The sequence below is a fragment of the Python bivittatus genome, unplaced genomic scaffold, assembly GCF_059951505.1.
Source record: "Python bivittatus isolate LINGU-HERP-01145 unplaced genomic scaffold, Pbiv_v1 ctg000160_np1212, whole genome shotgun sequence".
NCBI lineage: Eukaryota > Metazoa > Chordata > Lepidosauria > Squamata > Pythonidae > Python > Python bivittatus.
In genome coordinates this window covers 3,827,071-3,849,023 of record NW_028277076.1, presented here as the reverse complement: position 1 = coordinate 3,849,023, position 21,953 = coordinate 3,827,071, and the positions used below count along the sequence as shown (strand labels likewise).

Here is a 21,953-nt window from a genome sequence, read left to right as displayed (position 1 = left end):
TTTTGGCCTTCCTCCAAACAGATGAAGACAGTGTGTATATGTCCGCTTCGCAGGGTAAACCTGATAGGAATCACAACCAGATGAGCTAATTCTACTTTATTGTAAAGCTACATTGATAGAATCTTTCAAGTCTGAAAGTACAATGCTCTCTCCCTCTCCTTTATAGCCTGAGAAACTAGGGAGGGTCTCTTCTAGCCTCTTGCTGCGTCCATTATGCAGCTGTGGGCGATGCTATCTCTTATCTGACCATTCCCTTGGCCATGTCTCTTGAGCCAATCTCCCAAGATCTTTCCCACATACCATTACATTATGTCCCTAAGTCCTGTTTTAGCTTCAAACTCCTGTGAGATGAGTAAGTGCAGACCTTGGCTGATCTTAAAAATCAGGAATTGAGTTTGACTCTGGAAAGACTTATGTTTACAGCTGATGGCAGCAACTAGCTGAATGCAGATGACCTTGAGAAAGCTAAGCACAACTGATTAGCACTTGGAAATCTTAAGGCTGAACTGCAAAGTTGAAAGACCATTCTGGCAGAAGGCAATGGCAAACTCTTTTTGCTGCTAAGTAAACAACATAGACATGAAGTCACCAAGAGGTGAGTAGAACTGAAAGGAGAGAAAGAGATGGCTTACTCAGTATAAGAATCATAATATCGGTTGTTTGGTTTTGGTTGGTCCTGTTGCTTGAACCCAGTCTTTATGGCTTGTAAACCATGATTTATAATTGAGGCTATTGTTGAACCCAGACAACAGTGATTTATTCAATAAACCACATTAAACAAATCATGGCTAGTTGGACAGTTATTGCTGACCACAAGTTTTCTGAGTTATACATACCCAGCAAATCAGCTGTGCCAATGTGAACTTTGATCTCTCCTTTGGAGGTCAGAGTCTGTTGACTTTACCAATATGCACCTTTGATAGAGAGATCCAGACATGTCATCCAGGAACCCAGATTTAAACCTGGATTTAAGCCTGGATTTACCCACTCTATCTACTCTAGTCTTTCCATCTTATTTGTCTCTTGTACACACATCATTACCCTGGTGACACAGAAGTACACTTGGAGGGCATCCTTGCCCATCATGCCACATCCCACCGAAGCAGTGCAGCTGAAGTGGGACTTTAAAGACAGCAGCAGTAAAAGGGATTGGCTGGATAAGATCACATGATTCCAAGGGCCAGCTTCAAAGGCTCACTCTGGTCTCCCTCATCAATAAAATATGTAGCAATGGCCTGCCAGATACAACACACGTAAGAAACAGGGTTGGGAACTGGCCCAGATGGACAGATTCCAAAGACATCTTGCTTCTGTCCAGCTTGTGGGCTGATGTGCCCTTCTGGCACAGCTAGTGCTTCTATTAACACTCGCCTTGAACAATTTAGCACTCCTGATGAAGTGAACCTGAGAAAATAGACAGTAGATCCTGGCTTAGGAAAGACAGAATAATTGGAGGTTACCAGTTACTCTGACCTTCAACTGTTCAGCCGAGGCAATCAACGCTGAGCGCAGAGATATTCACTCCTCTGGGTACGCACATATTCAGCATATTGGGAAATTTACACTAGATTCACCATTTGTGGCAAAACACACAGCTTATGCACGCTTCGTTGTTTCCTTTCTCAGATGCCTGGACATCAGGACAAGGAGATTTTCTTTAGATATAACTACTTTCATGCCCTCTCACTGGCAGGTCTACAAGAGCATGAGAAACATACTCTTACAAAACATGTCCCTTTACTTTTTTAAAAAAATAAACATTGACTTTCAAAGAACCTGATTTTAATTTAAAAAAATGGAAAACTATACTGTCCAGCTTGACTCACAATGATGTCTTGGACATGTCTGTGTTGTTTTTATGGTGCCAGAGGAGAAGGGGTTTGCCACCATCTTCCGAGAGTTTTGTTTTTAATTTTTCAATAAAATCTAGAGTCCTGCCTTTTCCTAGTGGTCTCTCATTTTAGTGTGAACCAGGCACACATCAACCTGCTTAGCTTTTTCTCGCAGTCAACTCAGGCTGGTCAGGCGCTGCCGTGCACTGAAAAAAGAACATGATCTCCTGCTGGATGATACCAGAAGAGTTGGAATGCAGCATTCTTCTGCCGGAGTAGCCAACCAATGCTTTGAGAATCTCAAAGCTGAGGGTGAGCACTAAAAAGAGCCCACATGATCCCTCTATGATGCAAACAATGCAGTCTCTCCTCCAAGTGACAGAATGCCAACCCCCCCCCAAAAAAACTAATTTTTTCAAAGATGCTTACAGAATGGAGAGCAACTGCCACATCTAAGAAGACATGGTAGCCATGTCCCTATGCATAGGGAAGATGGACAGGAATTCTTTTCTGTGGCCAGAGAAAGTACGGTAGGACCAGAAGTAACAGGGGCAGCTGGTTAGATTTCATTGATATAGAAGGAAAACTTCCTGACAGTCAGATCTGCACAGGGCTCAGATAGTCAACCTACAGAAGCGTGGGTTCTTCGCCTCTGGAGGTTTTGAAGGAAGAGACCAGAAAGCCCTCTCTCGTAGATGGTTTGACTGGTTTCCCTTCAGGGTTGAATCAAGTGATTCTTCTGCTCCCTTCCACCTTCACAATTCTCTCTCTCCTCTTTGAAAATGCATCTGAAGGTCCCCTGTTCATTCCAGGTTGCTGCATGTTGATTAAAGGAAGAAGAAAGGGAAAGACGGGGACAGAGAAGATTTCATGGATCTGACAGCTGTTGTCCAAACCCTTTTGCAGGGCATGGGGACGTATTTGCACAGGAGTCCCGTGCTGAAGGAAAAGTCGGAACTGCTTAATGCTAAGTTTAGAGACTGAAGCAGAAGGACGGGTAGCAACCAAAATCAGAAGCCAGTAATAATTTTAGGCTTTGCATAAAGATCAGAAGAGAAGGAGGGAGAGAAAGCAGGAATAAAAGGAGACAATAATTGTGGGGAAAGTGATCAGTGGGGTGCTCTCTCCCTCCCCTGAAAGGACAATGGGAAAAGTGGCGTCAATTCCTGTCATTTATTTATTTGCAAACATGCTCCAATTCTCTTGCTGAGTCATGCTCCTGCTGGTGCTTTCAAATCACTCTTTCCCTCTCACATGCGCACACATAGACACACACCCACAGCACAATCTTTGGTGTGGAACTCAACGAACACAAGCTTTCTTGCTGTTAAATGCTTGCTGAGTCTCAGCAATGAAGGGGGAAAAAAGGCAACTTTCCCCATTTCTAATAGGCTTTTCCCCCCTGCTTTGAATGCGGATGGAATGTATGCATTTAGTTTTGCATAATTATGCAAATGGCCTTTATTTTATGCTTGCAAATGGAGCTGGTTTTCTGTGTCCTTCCCTGGTGATGTTACATCTCTCTCCTTTGTGATCTGAGGACCGGTAATATGAACTGAATGATTGAGTTGATTCAAAGGCACCTGTTTCAAACTGAATTTTCACACAGCTGTAATCAACGGTGGTTCGTCCCTCCATTCACATGTTTGCCTTGACCTCTCTTTAGAGAGATCCCTGGCTCAGCGTTCAGATTTGTTTCTACACACCTATGCATAGTTACTAAGTTATGAGAGCCAGATCTTGACCCGGGTGGTTGCACATCTTCAGGACTTCTTGTCTATTTATAACATCACCATTCCTGGGTTTAACCCCCCCCCTTTTTTTTTTCATTGCTTTCTATCACCAATTGATAAATGTGCTTGAAGAATTTTAGCTTCAGTAGACATTTTAAGGCTGATCATTCACACTGCAGTTAAATGTTAACAATGTTAAAAAATGAACAGAAGGTTAAGAAAACTGTGGGTTTTATTCTGGACAGGGTAGCCACTTTCTGCTGGGCTACCTCCAATTCCCCATTTGTCTATCTCCATGGGTTCCCCAGCACATCCCTCAAGATCTACAGGCAACCTTCGACTGATGTTATCTTATGCTGGTCTGTGGTTGAAATAAAGATTTGACTTGGACATGTGATTTTTGGCCCAAATATTTCCATGCTCCCTTGGCCTTTTATGGCAGCTAGCTGTGGTGGTAGAAGTGAAGAATCATGGCAAATACTTAGAGAAACATCTGCAAAGTTATTTTTCTAGAGATTGAAGGGGAAGAGAGAGAGAGAGAGAGAGAGACTTGTTTCTAGAAAGGAAAAAAAAAGGTTCGTAATTTTCCTGGCTAAGAATAAACCTCACATTTTTAACCCAGAAGATTGCAATGTCCGTTTCTAATTCTGGGAATGAGAGCTGTCACTGGGATGTTTTTTGCATTTTAAGCTAAAGATAAAGGATAGAAAGGACCTTTGACGTCACTGACGAGCAACCGGCTCAGGTGCAATTGAGGTCTCGGTCAGGCATCTATCCAAAAACGCAAAGGCTCTTAAAATGAACCAATAAAGATTCTGTCCTTGCACCCTTCCAGAAAGATAGAGAAAGAGAGGGGGGGGGGGAAACGCTCCCCAACACCAGCTAGATGCAATTGGTCAAAGATGTCACCCCTGCCCTCGGGGTAAGGTAAGACAGGCTATTTCTGTACAAGCGTTTTCATGCTGGGACCATAATTTCTTTTTTCACAGCTAGAGAAACACAGGATGGACAGAGGATGCAAAGCTTCCTGCCGCTTAAATTATAGCTGGGGTATGAAAACTGACCCTCTTTCCCTCTCCAAAATTGAAGGGAAACAGCTCATTATCTCAAAAAGCAGTTCTGGGTTCAAGGCTATTTTGCTTCCATTTAGAAGGCCAGCAGGATAAGGCGGGATCTAAAGGAACATAACCCAACTAACTTCCTAGCTCTTCCTGAGCCTCCCCAAACAGGGATGGGGTCTCCAGCTTTCCTGAGGTTGTTGAATTATAGCTTTCTCCCTTTCTCACTGTTGGCCAGTCTGCTTGGAGTTGTAGGGTCTTGCGCTCCAACCAAATCCACATCAATGAACATCCTACTGCGTTAGGGTCTCATTTGATAGCCCAAACACATAGGCAGAATAAGAAGGTGCCCCAGACCTAAAGGGGCCTGATCTACTGAGCAAACATTTCCTTTGGAAAATTGGAACATTCAGTTTCTGATCCAAATCAATTTCAAGTGCCTAATACAACTGGATACCTCTGCATCAGTTTGGGAAGACTCCAACCCCTCCCCCCAAATCTGAGGGTTCAACAGCCTCTTGTGCACAGACAAATGAGTCTATTTTCCAGATTGATCCAGAGGTCTCAAACAAATCGATTTTCTGAATGAGCTTGCCAGGATGAGTCGGTTTTTGATTGATCCACACATCCCGAATCATCAGTATGCTAAATACAGGAATTGCAATGAGTAAATAATGCTTCCGGGACTCACCTTTTTCTCATCCCCTTCCTGCAGAAGTTGAAGGTGGCTTCTCTTTTCACTCCCCTTGCACAAAGAGCTGCTCTGATGCTGAACGAGACCGACTGGGGGAGAGACGCTCCGGCCTTGGGGATCTACCCAGGTATAGATGTGGTTGGTTCTGTAGCCGCCAGGGATACGACCCGCTGAATGGACAGCCAGGTTCAGCTTTTTGGAGCCCTTGAGTGCCTGGGGGTGTAAAAAAGAAAGTGAGAGGGTGAGGGTAACCATGAGAAAAGAAGCCATTTAATTAAAAAGCAACAACACTCACAGCTCCAATGATTTTTGCAGCCAGCATTCAGGAAGCATGAATCTCAAAAAACCCTGCCTTGTTTGCAACCCCTGGGCATTTCTGGTGGATATGGAAAGGAGTCTTCTGGAGCTGTTGGCAGAAGTCCTGTAATGTCTCAGTTTCTAATGCTGCACTGAAATCAGCCATGCCCTTTTTCAAAAGTTTTCTTTTTCCTTGCCAAAATAAGACTTTCTCCCTTATTCTACGGGCACTTAGGAGTTTCATCTGAATTTCTCTTAGTGGGGTTTTTGAGGGGACACGGAGGTGGAAGGAGGTGCTCTTGCTGGTGTTTTCATGACATCCCTGCCCGTCACTCAGCAGCTTCTCTGGGTGCCTACACTTTCCAGTTGGAAAAGCATCTGTGGAATTAGATCTTATACTTTGGAAGTTGAGGGAAACCAGGGAGGTTGCACCCCGATGGAGAAATAATGGTATAACTCAAGTCAAATTCATTCCTTGGCCTGAGACAGAATAGGTACAAAGCCCTCAGAATCCACCCTGAGACTTTTCTTCTCCTTTGAGAGACATTTCAGTAGCCAGTCCTCTTTCATCAGAATGAGAACTGATTATCAAAAAATGCAAGAGATTATTTTTTACATAGCGTTATTATTTCCCGTTTCTTATTTGGTTGGGAACTGCTGGCTTTAAAAGTTTCATCCAACAACATACCATTATTTTCAAACGTGGCACTACTCAAGGTAACAAACTGATTTACCAGGAAAAAAAAAATGGGGGGGGGGTGAAGAAAATTCCTTCATCTGCAATACAGAAAGTGCCAGGCTGTTCAGAACGACAAAATGCATGAACAGCAAAAGCGCAGCCAAAGCTTTATCCTTCGAAAATTAATACGACAGTTAAAGATAATATATAAATTAGAAGAGGGATTCAAACAGAGCTTAGATTTATAATAAGCAATTGAAGTCACACCTGGTTAATCTGAAGGCCATTTTTTAAATCTAATTGGCTGTAAATTCAGTTGTCTTAAAGGTTTATTGCAGGTAAACTTAGATTTCTCCTTGCTTGAGTGTCTAAAGCGTGGTGGCTGTCAGGTTTGAGAGCCTTTAGAATTTAGGTGGGTCATAGATAACTGCTCAGGAGTCAGAGATGAGCATTCGCGTGAGCAGGGATAAATAAACCAGTATCTTTCATATGTTTGTACAACTCCCATTGCTCATGTTGGTTGAAGACGAGAGGGACGGGAGACCAGAAATTTGGAGAGGAGCAAACTGCCTCTGTTTTTTTTTGGCTAGAGCATTTGAATAAAACTGAATTTCAGGTCCAGATCTGCACTCAACCACTGAACTTGTTAGATGACATTAGTCTTCTCCCTTTTTCCAACCCTAATAAATCACAGGATTTAGGGAACTCTAATGTCTTGAGCCTGTTGGAGGGAAAACCGAGTACAAATGGAAGGTCCTTTCCACTACATTGTTTAAAAAATCAGTCCCACTTCTGCTGTGGTCTTACTGACTGCAACATTGGCCTGATTTTTACCCCCAGCAGGGATCTGATTGCACAGCTCTACCTCATTCAGGAGTGCTTGCAGCCTGCAGGCACTCCCTCTAGCCAAAACGTCTTTGCCATCCATCATGCTAGGAAATTCTCATCACCTGGTTGAGCAACTGGGAGCAAGATAAATCAAAAAGGCTAACAGCCAGATGGGTTTCATTAGCCCATTGATTTTTTCCCTGGGCATTCTTTTAATTATGTGTTAACTCAGCTACGGTGTAAGCAAATGGCCTTGTTTTTTAAAAAGGGACAGACAGACAGAAGGAAAGGGATTGGATGCAGGACATTATTTAAAAAGACATACTTTGGGAAATTGCCCCCCTTTCCCCCAGCTTGCTTTTAAGCCTGCCAAGACAGAGACAGACTGACAGCAAACGGCTGGAGGCTTTATTAAAGGGATCAGTGATGCATTGCCGTATTTGCCGGAATCAAGTGCTGTGACACAGGCCACCCTTCCTGCAGATGTCAAAAAGCATCTTCGCCAGTCGTTGTTAAGCACGATCGCCGACAGATCTGACCCAGTGCAGTAACCGGTCATTGTAAGACAGAGAGAAAATTGCTAACATTTTGCTCTTTTCACGGGAATTGAACACTATCCATGTCTCAAAATATCATTAGGAGGTTGTACAGGCTGCATGTAGAACAGGGCTTTCAGACAAGCTGGGGGCTGTTTACAAGGAAGGAAGGAAGGAAGGAAGGAAGGAAGGAAGGAAGGAAGGAAGTCTCAGCACTGGCTTCCAATTCTCTTGGCTCCTACTCTACTGTGGGGCATCTGAAGGAGATAACTGTGTTAGGCTACAGGCATGGAATCAGCGAGGACCCGAAAGGACACTTTGCTCCTCAGAAGGCACCTGGATGATGCTGCACTTCATGGAAGCCTGGTGGGAATCCTCTTCTTTCAAATCGAAATGTTGAAACCCGAAAGCCGATGGCAATGCTTTAATGGACAGATAGCCATGCTGGCTACATATATCCTTCGATATCAAAACCACCGTGTCTTAGAAGAGTTGCTGGGAAACTTGAGCACAAAGATGCTGGGCATTCAGGTCCTGTTGAGGGGCTCTCGGGGGGCATCTGGTGGACCAGTTTGAGAAACAGAATGCTGTTTTGCATGAGTCTTGGGCCTGATCCACCAGGGTTCCATTTATAGTATATTTTTAGCTTAGCATCAAGGTGCCTAGTAGTGCACACCTTGCTTTCTTCTGCAGACCTGTTATTCAGGTCACCTCTTTCACTTCCCATTGCAGGTTTCAAAACTGACCCACTTTCTTTTTCTTTTTGCCTTGTGCTCCTCAGATCTCTACCTTCTTAGGACTTAGGATCTTTCCACCCCGCTAATATTTCCTTTTGCTCTCACCAAACTGCAAATAAATCAATACCCACGAAGCGCAGAATGTTTTCTGGGAGGTTGAGCACCATCTCTTCCCACCACTGCAGAACCAGCCTTGGGGCCAACCTGCACTCTTAACAAAGCAAGCAGTTTAGTCCACTGAACAACAAAACTCTGTGATGCTTCCCTTTGGCCCGACATTGATTTCAGTTGGGTAATGAATAATAGTCTCCTCCCTCTCTTTACACCCACATTGCTACAGAGGGGGAAAAAAAATCTGCTTTGTTCCACCAACAAACCCACCAAGTATTGGTTGGGGAAAGCAGGATTAACACCACAATGCATCTCAGTGGCTGGCTTGTTCAGCCTTATGTTGCATATACATGCACAGTTGGTGAGGGCAGCTGAAATCATCCTGCTGGAAGTATCAAAACGCAGCCCCCATCAACCACTGCCAGCCCTGGAACACTCAGTGGCAAGAACCAGAGTTGCTTTGCACCACTTCTGCTCCAGAAAAGCCGATAACTTTATTTATTCTCTTGCATAAGGCCAGGACTATTGTAACAGTATTATTTCTTCAAGCTCTGTGTCTAAACCACTCCTGCTTCCTAGGCTTGTTTTCTTGATTTTACTTACTTTTTCCATTTGTAAGGCTACCTAATCGCAAACAGCTCAAGGCAGCATACAAGAAGGATTAACAACCCTTCATAACTAAGAACTAAGAATGAAAGTAATAGCCCATGCCAGGGATATACAAAAAACTTACAATCCCTTAACAATCTAGTGAGTTTATAAATAATCCTAGCCAAGATCTTGCTGGTGGAGCCAAATGTTCAAAGCTTTCCTGAAGGACAACCAGATCAGGGCCATACAAACCTCAAGAGTGGTAGCAGGAGTGGCAACAGGGAAGACACACCTTCTGGCTCCCATAAAATAACAGTTTTCTTGGTGGGGTCTGGAGGATGTAGGCCCTGGCAGATGTTACAGGACAGGTGGAGACCATTGGAGAGAGGGGGTCCCATAAATATCCAGGCCCCAACCATGAAATGTTTTATGGATGAGCATCAGCACTTTGACTTGCACCCAAAAGCCAACTGGTAACCAGTGTAGCTTGGGATCATAGTTCTCTGACATTTATCTCTTTGGCAGTTTTCTCAGATGGTTCTGTCAGCCACCTAGACTCCTGATACTAGTCAATAAAGCTTGCTCCTTCGTTCAGAGGGCAAGGAAGGAAAAAAGCAGCAGATTGGAGAGTTCAGTGCTATAGTGAAATGGGAGGTAGAATGGATCCTCTTAAAGGAGCCCACAGGCGGCTGATGGACGCCACGCACTTTCGGCTGCTGCCTGTTGTTATGACCTCTGCCCGCTTTGCAACACTGCTTCCACTTTCCAAAAGTGTCAGCTTTATGAGGTAGTCCAGCCAAGAAGCACACCCAGAAGTGCTAGTCTAACTTTATTGTAAAGTTACATTAACAAAATCTTGCAAGTCTCAATAGAAGAAGATATCTGTAGCTTGGGGTTGAACTGTGGAGTCTTTGGCGCTGTCTGAGCCACTCGCACTGATGATGTTACCTAGTTGGGTGATAAAATGTCTGCAAGCAAACCACCAAGCTCAGTGGGCACCAGGACTCTTGCAAGTCTCAAAGTACATTTCTCCCCCGTCACCTTTATAGTCCAAGAAACAAGGAAGGGTCCCTCCTGAGACATTTACCACGCCCCCATTCCTTCTGCGGGCTCAGCTGCCGCTTATCCAACCACTGCCCTGGCTGCAGCAATTCCCCTGTCTCCCAAGGCCATTCCCACATCCCGTAACAAAAAGTGCAGTTGGCTTTTCAGCCGTTTGGGCAGTCGTGGGCATGCACAGTCGTGCAGCCCCAAGCAGTGCCAGTTTAGGATGCTGCCAAGGCACACAGCATCCTTTTATGGAGCATCGTTGGGAACGAGGATTGTGGTAATGAGGCTCTTGCGGGCTTTGCAAGATGAAGGAACAACACATTGAATCACTAATTATGTCAGCACGATGTTGCACCATTAGCTTCCAACATAGATTGGGCAGGGAGAGGAATTAATCTTTTGCTTTTTCCTAACATGAAGGTCAATTTGAAGGCATGGCCTCTCTGATTTGATTCTCAGGGCACATGCATTGTGAAATTCTATAATTAAGTTATTAAAAGACAAATAGGGGAATAAGGATGGGTGAACAGAGAGGAGGGTCAAATGAGAAATTTCAAGCGGACAAAAGGAGAAGCAGAAACAGGGACTTGGATGTTAGCTCGTCCAGGTTATTTTCCTAAATCTAACATCACAGTATTTTCTGTTTCTTCTAGGTGGACTTTGTCATTTGAGGAAAAATACTGTATGCCTTGACTTGCAAGATGGTTTCTCAGTCCCTGGACCCCCTGAAAGTCAGCAGAATCACCACTGACATTGGTCTGGAACATTTTTTCCAGCAGGCTGATAGCGGCTGGTGGATTTTTCAAAAGGTCACTCCATCCCTCAGCCAAGGAAACATTACAATAATTATAGGGAGATTTGATTTTGAAAAGAGAGAGATGTCGACTTGGCGGAACCAGCACATGAGATGAATGTTCCAAAAGAACATTGCTGAACAAATCTGCCTTGAGAAGAAGAAGACAAAAATAACAGCAAAATGGCTCCAAGAAGTGGGCCCACGGTGCCAAAACTCCTCACACAGAGCTGCAGCAAAGGATGTACAAAACCCAACCCAATTAATTAGAGAGGCAGCTACCGAGGACTGTTCTCCAATACTTTTTGACTTGTATTTTTCTAGATGCAATTGGCTTCCCCACAATCTCTCTCTGGGTCACCCCCTTTTTGCAATTTGCAAAACTTTGGCATTTTTTTGGAAGAAGACTAGATCTTTGCGACCGTATATTGAGCTCTGTCAACAAAAGCAGAACTACCTGGCTTGACTCAAGTCTTCCTTTATGGAAGATTTACCCTGAGGATCATTCTTTGGATCCCTTGGCCACTATTATATATGAAATGTTTACACCACATACTTCAAGTGGTCCTATTCTTCAAGAACCCCCCTTATCAGTCATTCGCCTTCCTTACTATTGATTGATTGATCTGATTTGATTGATACCATGCTTTTCTGCTCTGATGAGTGTGCAAGGCAGCCAGCAGCATTTAAAACAAAGACAGAATATAAGAGGTTTGTCAGAGAGACTAGCATTAAGAATCAATACTAAAATCACCTAGGAAAGAAGCTGCATTGAGACAGAAGGTCTGATGCAACTCCCGAAGGGGGCATTTCACAGCCTGGAGGCAAGGCAGGAGAAGGCCATTTTCTGTGGGCGAACCTCCAACAACAAGGGCAAATTCAGAAGACCTCTCCTGCTGATCTTAACAACTAGGCAGCTTCTTAATAAGAGAGGCAAGTCATTTGGAGAGTCAGGTCTGAAACGGTTTCAGGCTTTAAAGGTCAATGCCAACACCTTCAGTTGCGCCTGGTAAGCAACTGGCAACCAGCAACTGGTTTTTCAATGCAGGCATCATATGATCCCTGCGCCATTCCGTGGTTAAGTGCCTAGCAGTTACAATTTTGCTCCTGTTGCGCCTGCTGGATACTTTTCAAGGGTTGCCCCATGCAGAGCATATTTAGGAGATCAGCTCTTAAATTCATTTGTTGGAATAAATGCCCTGAGCTGTCATTCTTAGTGTTGTTAAAAATGACTAACAACTTAGCTCGCCTGCAGAGCACAGACTTCACTCACTGAAAGTTCCGGATTTAATTCACAGCATCCTCAGGTAGGCTTAGAAAACCTGCTAAGCCATCATGTGGGTTTTGGGCGGTGGGGAATAAAGCCGGACATTATGTTGCTGAGCCACAGTAATGGCTTTTGGCCTGCACAAGGGCTGGGCAACTGTGGTTGTTCAATAATCCAGGGGTAGATAACCATCGCTTAGCACCAAGTAGGAACCTAGTGACTGAACTCAATTCTTCCCATGCTAGGAGGCTCAGTATATAATTTTTTCTGTGGGACTTCCTAATTTTTGAGACAAGAATCAGGTCTGGAATCTTTGCTCATTACTGGCTATAATTTTTATGTATTTCTAGAGGATAGTGTGAGCAATAGATAAGGAAGGAAGGAAGGAAGGAAGGAAGGAAGGAAGGAAGGAAGGAAGGAAGGAAGGAAGGAAGGAAGGACCATTTCTTCCTTCCAAGATGCAGAAAGAAGTTATGCAGATTGTCCAGAAAAGGTGAGAGCAGTAAATATTACTGTATGGATAATCTATGCTTCCTCATCTCTTTTGCAGTGATACGATGGAGGTTCTCTCTACATCACATTTCCACTCTTGAGAGGTAAAATGTCTTTACACGAGTTTTTAGGGATGAGCAAAAAGACAAATCAATATAGTTTTTTTCCTCCCAGAGTTAAATACAGAGAGAAAAACACTAGGAAGAGAAGTACAGTCAAGAAATAATAATAAAAAATTTAAAAAATCTATCCACAGATATTTCAGATCATCTGTCCTTGCAGAAGGAAGAGTGTTAAAGTGAGCCCAGGCAAGTGGCACTTAGAGAGAGAGACTGAGTGAGCTGTAACAAGCGAAAATACATTTATTTGTTTTTTTTGATGGAAAGCTAAGCAGTCTGGAAAGTTTTTAAAAGACCTAGGCATGATGACCTCAAGGTGTTTATCCACCCCGCTGTCAGAATGAGCGACGAGCACGACCTCCCTTTTTAAAAATTGTTCTGGCTATCTCCATTGCAAGATGCATTGGTTGTATCTGATTGGAGAGCAGAGTTAAATAGGCATTCAGAATATATAAGTGGAAACCACCAGGTTCTGTGAGTGTGAAATGAGAGTGGAATAGCTTGTAGCAATAATTTTTGCCATGTGCTGGGTGGGATACATGGGTGGTGAGTGAGAAAGGAACACCATGTTCCTGAAGTCAAAGCCAAACCCAGCCTCATGGTGGCTTAGCATGATGTCTCAATCCAACCTGTAGGTATTTTTTTTTTTCAATGACAAGAGGTTCCCTCATCTTAAACTGGAGTTTCATCTAAAGTAACTCTCTCCTCATCTGAATTACGCTTGAGACGCTGGGAGATTTGGCTGGGAGATTTAGATAGCCTCCTCACCCTTTGAAGTTGCTTTTTCCTCTTTAAATATACCAAGAAAGTCCCATTTTGCTTACGAGGCTAATTTATCATTAATTGACTGTACAGAGAAGCAAAATGCATATATCCTTTTTAAATTACTTTATCTAGGAATCTGGACTTGGGTAGTAGACAACATTATGCCTTTGTTGCATATCAGTTTAAATGATGTACAGTAAAATCATCTTCTATATATACGCCATTATACTGTTAATGGTTAAGAAATTTAAATAAAAAGGAACAAGCTTCTTTAAATGGGATGGAATATTCCTATTTTATCTATTCTACATTTCGTTGGGTTCACACGTCATATAGAGACATGGCTGGTTTAAATGATAGCTTGTTGAATTATCGATAATGGTCTGGTTCATATTCAACCCTAGCCAATCAGCCATGGGTGGATTCACACATGCCGCTACATTCAAAGCAAGCAAAGCACGTATAAAATTAGTGAGGTTTCCAGATGAGTGTTGTTCTTTTCTGTACCTAAGTATGATATATAGATTTTTCATCCATCGGTGATAAAAACTTTGTGGATCTGGGGAAATGAGTGCCAGCCAACAAAGCCTTATAAAAACACATTTTTATGGTCTTTAAGGTGCTGCAAAAATCTTTACTACAGATGCATCCTCTCTTTTAGAGCCCTTCTGTTCTCAGCCTCACTGATATTTCGAAGAAGTTGGAGGTGAAGAACAATAATACAACAGGGCACTCGATCATAACTCTTCCGATTGGAAGTTTCTTGGATCCTCATAACATCAAACAGATTTTATGGGAAGGACAGCACTGAAGTTGATCTGAAGTTGATTTATAGTCTTAGCAAAGTCTTCGTTTCCCCCACCCCATAAACAAAGTTCTGAACAACATGGTGCCAAATGCCAGGCAAATTCTATTCTGATCATAATAATGCTTTCAAAGAAAAGGCTGAATGGTTCTCCAGGCCAGTTAAATTTGGGGAAAAATTGGTTTGGGTCAGTGTCCTTGATCCACCTTGCGGCTGCATCATTGCTTTCCTCCCCCTCAGCAATATAATTCCTGACGCTGGTTCCTTGGTGGAGTCATATAGACAGTCCCAGCCAATCAAGGATCACAGAATAAATGTGATGGTTCTGCAGTGCCCTGCAACCAACCAGAGTTGGGAAAGTATCAGGGAGGGAAAACATAGCAGATGGAGACTGTAGAATAATAATTCTTGGATTGTATTTCTCTTGGGTCTGATTTAGCAAACAAGTTTGTCCACTTCTGGAGCATCTTTTGAACAAACTGCTGACTAGGGGAGGAAGATTTTTGAAACTGTCCGTATATCTTCTAGAAAAACTACCTCTGCAAGCCCTCAACCTGCTGGTTTTGGCTAAGCTTCAGGCTGAAACACTGGATCTTATTTTTAGAGCATCTAGGAACCTGGAAAGCCAGGCCAAGGAAACTAAGGTTAAGCAAACAACATATGGTTCTTCACAGAAGTCCTGTGTAGCAAAGATCTCGCGTTAGGTGACAATTCCATTCTGATTTGCAACAGTGCGGTGGTGCAGATCGAGGATTTATGCTGGAAGACTTGGGCAAATAACTATCTGATGGGATGGGGGAAGTTTACTCCAGAGTGGGGAAGGGCCCGTCCCCTAAACATGGAGAGGAGAGCTGGATAGAGAGATAGATAAATAAAGGAGAACCTGCTGAAAAATGCCATCTTGAAATATGAGAGATGTTGTAGAATATGAGAGTATTCTACAGCAAAGTGTCTGAGCATGTTGGCTTTTTAAAAAAAATTTTTTTTAAGCTACATTTGATCTTTTTAACCTGCAAAGGCTGCCTTCCAGTATGTTGTAATGCTTGTTGAAATTTCAGAGGTTTAGAAGTCAGGGCAGGAAGACCAGCAAGGGCCCACATTGATCAAAGCTCACATTTAAGAGTACGGTGCCTTCATTAAGACGGAAGCTGAACTGTGCATGCAAATTAATCCTCCTGATATAGATGTAGTGAATTTGCATAATTAGTCCTAATAAATCCAGCTCTTCTTGAGGAAGATGTCATTTTTTAAAGCAGCAGAATAAATGCAATGCTGGAAATATAAGACATCTCTTCACCCCAACTACCGTAATGATGCATCATCTCTGCTTGTTTACTTTTGCCACTGCCTTAGTGAGAGAGAAAAATCTTATTTGAGCCTTGTTTGATGGAAAAGGAAATTAGAGAAAGGATCTTCCAAAGGAACACATTGCATAAGCAGAATTAGCTTGACGTTGGCATCAAGAAATCTGATTTATAAAGAGCTAGAACTGAGCTCATTCAAAGGTTTGGCATATGAGAGATAATTTCTCCTAGTTGAAGAATTAGAAGAAGTAATGGATCTGATCTATCATCCATCAGCCCACAATAGGACAGCCTTTAGCCTCCTCATGAGTTCCACTGATTGACAACAAAGGAAGGGAGGGAGGAGGGGAGGAGGGGAGAGAGGGAGGGAGGGAGGAAATATTTACAACCTTACATGTGAGATGGGCCCCAGCTACAGTAAGTGGTAATTTTAAACAATCTTCGATCTTATAAACCAGATATGGACCTGATTAATACTTAGGTGGGAGACCACCAAAAAACCTATGGCTGTAGGCCAAGCTGAGAAGTAAGAAAAAAGAGAAAAAATAAATGGAAAAAATAATGACAAACCAATTCCAAGCCAAGAAAACTCCAAGAACATGCTTCTTAATTCACCAGTGACTGAACTCGGTTCAAAGATGTCTTTACTTTCCATCAATCAACATGGCCAAGAAAGTTTGGCTGAGGGAGACCTATCTGTCCAAAATCCTTGTTCTGTCACAGAAAGGTTTCAGATGCCACAGACATCTGAACAAAGGGTCAGGGGATTTTTAATAATGATTTTTAAAAAAAATTAAAAGTAGCCCCCAAGCTGATTTAATTACATAGCAAGAATCTGATGCAAGAGCATATGCTCAGCGATATACGGACCAGGCTTGCCAAGTATTTTACATAAATGCTAATTGGCAAACACCACACAGAGAGAGAAAGCAAATGTAATTATTGCTAGGTTAGCAGCAAGCAAAGTTGGGCACGGAAATGTGAGAACAAATTACTCAAGATTATCCTGAGAACTCATTCCTGTGCCTTTCCATCACATGTTGCAATCCATCATTTCTTTTTCTATCTTGCTGGTAGGGAGGGATATTTTAATACCAGTAGAGCTACAAAATGCTGGTTATTCCTATTAAAAATCCTGTCCTGTCTCTTCAGATAACAAAAATTGCTTTCCTTGCCCAGAATTAATACTTCTATCATTTCTGCATATCTTATCAAGCAAGGAGCTGCACGCATTGCTTGGCGAGTTCTAAAACAAACTGCTTGAGCAACCAGTTACACCAAAACAGTATTATGAAGTTAGGCCAACAGTGGAGCAGAGGGATTTGTATCCTGTATTCCTTTCAATCTCATTTTTTCTTTCTTTCTTTCCTTCCTCCCAGATCTTGATCATGGTCACGGTGGCATGCAGAGGTAAGTGCTTCCTCTTTACCATGCTAGGGAGCTCATGCAGGATTGAAGGGCTCTGCATTCTTCTGAGTATGAAGAACGTTTTATGCATTTGACAGACCCACCAAAACTGACTGGATTCATACCACATACCATACTATTTCTCTCACACACCTTCACATGCACATTCCTCACCCAGCTTAGGTTGGTTAGTTGTAATGGGTGAATCTGTCCCTTGACTGCTGCTTTTCAGAATATATATCTATATCTATATCTATCATCTTTAATCTAGTTCTGCCCCTCTGCATACCAGGCTGCCTCCTTAGATCGATGAGAAGGTTAAAGTGGATTTGTAGACGTGGAAGAAACATGTCATTGGGAATGAGAGGAGCTCTAGTGTAAAACAGAGGGCAGTGGGCTAGGGGAATTTTATTTGCTTAGCATACAGATCATCTCTGTAGAAGAGTCTTCACCCCAAACCAACTGGTTTTGTCATTTTGCTTCATCATGCGCTCACATCTCCAAAAAGACAGCATTTTTTCAATCTAATATGAGCTCTGCAATTGTCATTAAATTCTCTGAAGTAGCAGCTCCCTAATGTTACACATCTCAGAAAGATATCTTTGGGTTTCCTAAAAGGTGTTTACCCTTCCCAGCTTAGTTTATACAGAGGGAAACAAAGAAGGACAAAGGATGGAACAAAAAAGGAAAAACTAAATAGTCCTACGAATTGCTCCTGCTGACAGTTCCTTATGGCAGCTGATAGCATCTTACTTACTCCTTAGATAGGCCAAACTAAGGCTGTGTTTATGAAAGAAGCTGAAGAGGGTGAGACTTAGAAGATGCATATGTACAAGACACTAAGCTTGTGTAGTATTAACTTTGGAGAGCTTTTCTGGTAATGTTGCAAGAATCCAGCCCACTGAAGTAGTTTATGGGTTCCGTGTATTTGAGAACCCAGAAAAGGATTCATTTGCTTACTGCATCAAGGGTGCTGGATTAACATGGCCCTTATAAAAGCATGTTTCAAGTGCATACTTTTCATTATAATGCGTAACTTTGAGTACCAGTGTTCGCAATCACTGGTAATATGCAAAATGCAAATCCTTGCTCTGAATTTCAGAAGCAAAGACTGGCTGTGAGTCTGTCTCGATTGGCACATCTAAGTTCCACATAGTGTGTGAAAAGGTCTTAACAGAGTGGCAAGACATTGGATATCTATGCATTGCAAGTCCACAGGCTCAGTCCGTTAGGAATTTCTTTTGTACAAACAGCCTTATTCCCTGGTGAAGTTTTGGTTAATATCAAAGAACCAGTTGCCTCTCGTCTTCCTCTGAACAATGCAGCTGCTCCTCCTATGAGACCCCTCTGTGCAAAAACAGGTTTTCTGCATCTCCCCTATCTAGGTGATTTTTTTTTTTAATTAATGCTGTGTTCATTTCACAAACAAAATACTGCTAAAAGCTGAATCTTTGCAAGCATTTTCTCCTGGAGGCTCACCTTTAAAAACAATCACATAACATTCTAGAGGAATGTACAACCGTCTATGCTTTAAATCCTCCATTTCCAATCAGTCGCTAAACTTCCTAATGGGCTCAGCCATTAAAGCAGCCGCTTCTAAGTTAAGAAAAGTGGGAGATGGACATTTGTATTTCTGCAGACGTTGATAGTTCTTTGAGCTTGTCAGTTGCAGACACTTGGAATGTGATAAGAGGGAAGACACACCCTAGCCATCTTTCTGCCAATTTTTAAAATCCCAGCTAGTATACAATGATAGGACGTACTGCTATCGTGGCTATGCAGGTGAGAGTTGCGCAATGTAATGTTCTTCCATACATTTACGTCTTGTACGTATGACTTAACATGTTAATTTTTTATGTGTAGGATTTTTTTAAAAAAGTTTTGTCCATTTTTATCCATTCCAGAACCCTTTGCCTACCATTTGAAATCCTACAGCTCACCAAATATTAATATTATATTTGGGTTCTGTTTTTCTTTTGGAGATACAACTCCCTGTTCTTTCTTTTGGACCAGTAAGATTGTCATAGCTGAGGCCACAGACTTTGCCACCACATGCTGATGTCCCATACTGTAATATATGAGATCATCCAAGGACACCATCTTAGGGACCCCCAAAAGAAATATCTGCTCAAGAGCTAGAAAACAAGCATTTACCAAGCAGAGGTCTTCACTATGCTTCAGTGGTGGACTTCTTGCCACCACTGGACAAGCCCTTCCAGTTTGCACTCTTCCTACATCTTCAGTCAACCTTTCCAGCTCTTCCCATCTTTCCAAAAATCTAAGCTTGCCAGCTTTTTTTGTTTTTAAATTAGATTCAAATTAACTGTACTATTCTCATTGGGCACTAACAGTGCCTAACAGTCTGAGTTTCACCCATGCCACTGACCAACAGATTCATTATTTCTGAATCACCTCTGATTGAGACATCAAACCTTTCCACTGAGGGGAGCGCCTTAAAAAACAGCAAACGTGTGCTCAGATTTACATTCCAGCATCCAAGAAACTCAAGATAGCATAGATGTGAGGTTTTCTTCCCATTTAATCAATACTCTACTGCATCACAGATCTGGGAAAACAGACCTTACCACAAAGAAAGGGGAAAACAGCAGAAACACACTATTAGGAATGTAAATGTTAGTGGCTCCCTATTCAGGAGTACCTTGAAAGTATGCAATTTTTAAAGCCAAGCCCTGTCCGTCCTTAGGTTAGCTTCCATATCTCTCTGGGGAAACAGACCTTTCGGTCGTTTGTAATAATTCAAGCACTGAATTCTCCCATCCAAGCCAGCCTCCAGAAAGGGAGCCATAATTCTTAGTCTATGCTTAGAGACGTCAGTTGAAATCTAACACACTTGGTGGACACTTTGTTGGAGAAAGCGGTCCTAACACCTTGGGAGACTCAGTGCGTTCCACACGTGTTGGACATCGCCTCTCATTCTGGGGGATTCTGGGACCTGGAATGGAGTATATCTTGAATACTTGGCCAAGCTGCTCCTAAATCTTAACCACTACATTCTGTCTGCCTTCTGGTTCAGTTAAGAGGGCACTTCGACCAGAGAAAAATACTTAGAAGCAATGCCAATAAAACCTCGCAACCGTTTGAAGTGGCATGCATTTCGACAGGTGGAGGCTGATGTTGGCGGCTTTGAGCTTGCACCCTCCTCACCTTGACAGCTTCAGCATGAGTCACCTTGTCCAGTGGCTTGTCATTGACCTTCAGGATCTGGTCTCCCACCCGAAGGCCCTCTTTCTCTGCCAACGAGCCGGGCTCCACCAGGGAGACGTAGATGCCAACTCCATGCTCGGAGCCCCCTCGGATGCTGAAGCCCAAGCCTTCCTGAGCTTTCTGCCTCTTCAGGGTCACCTGCCTGACCTCTCCCCGCAGGTCCTCCGAGCCGGCGGAGGAGTCCGAGGGAGCTGTCCCGTCCAGCGCGGTGCTGAATTCTTGCCGGAGCCTCCCGCGGGCCAGGGAGGGCGGCCAGAGACGGGCAGCCGGGGCGGGAGAGGGGAAGCGGGCGGGGGCGGCAGCGCCGGGCACAGGCAGGACTCTGGAGGACCCGGCGCCATCGTATCCTGCCCCAGCGGCGGGCAAGAAGTCGGCTTTCAAGTAAAGCCCCTCCGAGGTGTACTGGTCGAAGAGGAGCTGATCCGAGCGGGGAATGACTAAACGCAGCATGGGTAACAACTGCCTCTTCTCCGGACCGTCCAGCAGGACTTGGAGCGTCTGCACTAAGTCGTAGACATTCCGCCGGCAGTGATAGACGTTCAGGCAGTGGATGAACTGCTCGCGCTCGGCTTCGGTCAGCAGCAGGTTGAGCGCCCCGTGCAGCTTCCGCACGTTGGCCGACAGCAGCCGGATGCCGGCCCCGGGCGCCCCTGCCTTGGACCCGGGCTGTCCCGCAGCCCCCTTGCCCCCGCCGTCGAAGGAGTTGGAGGGCGAGGAAGAGGCGCTGGAGGTGCAGGAAGCCACCGACAGGCGGTCCAAGTCCGCGCTCATCGCCTCCTTCCCGAAAGAGACGGATGCTGGCCAGCCACGGGGAAGCAGGACATCGGGAGACAACTGGACCGCGGGGCGAGCTTGGGAGTCACTTGGGGGGCTCCCTTCTCCTCGCCCCCCTTGGCTGGAAGGGCGAGCCGGCGGGCGGAGGAGCCATCGGGGGTGCCCGGGCGCCGGAGAAGGGGAAGGAGACCCGGGGGGCAGGCGCGCTCCGGGGAAGGCGTCGGCGATCTGGCTCCCGGGCGGCGCAGCTTCCCTGCAGCGGCGAAGATCTTGGCCTGCGCTTTGCAAGGCGAGGAAAAAAGAGGAAGAGAGTTCAGAGCCGGGGGAGGCGCGGAGGACGGATTCCGTGGCCGAGTCCGCCGCGGCCAGCTCGCCTCCCTGCCTTCGGCGGAGCGCTGGCGTCTCCCAGCTCCCGAACTCCTTGGCGCCTCCTGGTTGGCACAACTCTGCTTCGCCCGAAGAGCAATAACCACATCAAGTATGGCAATTATTATTATTATTATTATTTTTTGCAAAGGTGCACGGTCTCGCCCTGCCCGCGGTCCCCCTTTGCCCTTTCTAAACAACCACCACGGATACCCTTGTCAAAAGAGCCTCTCTTTCTGCAGACGCGGCTTTCCCGAGCACGCCAGCCAGGACTTTCTTCAACTGTTGAGCGCCCCTTCAACCTCCGCAGCTGCCAGTCTGGCGGGACCAACCTCTTGGCAGAAACCTGCTCAGGAAGTGACGCGCCTCCCGGTTGCCAAGAGACGGACTGATACAGTCCGGGCTCCGGCAAGGTGAAGGTGCTGAGCGCGATCGAGCCCCGCCAGCTCCGGCCAGGCTGCCTGCGACCAGGACGAGGCTTTTCCTCTGC

At 44.4% G+C, this 21,953-nt stretch overlaps 1 protein-coding gene across 2 annotated transcripts in view; it reads right to left on the bottom strand.

The window, feature by feature from the left end:
* The window catches only part of WHRN (whirlin), a 45,281-nt gene extending 23,693 nt beyond the window's left edge, over positions 1-21,588 (bottom strand). The window contains exons 1-3 of one of the 2 annotated variants that reach the window (XM_088146956.1): positions 20,584-21,588; positions 20,264-20,541; positions 5,315-5,530 (exon numbers count right to left, since the gene is read on the bottom strand). In XM_088146956.1, coding sequence (XP_088003082.1) covers positions 5,315-5,530; positions 20,264-20,541; positions 20,584-21,094 — 1,005 coding nt within the window. In that variant the 5' untranslated portion in view covers positions 21,095-21,588. Of the gene's footprint in view, positions 1-5,314; positions 5,531-20,263 lie in introns of both variants that reach the window. The other variant, XM_088146955.1, reaches the window with a different exon arrangement.
* Between the last annotated feature and the right edge of the window lie 365 nt (positions 21,589-21,953).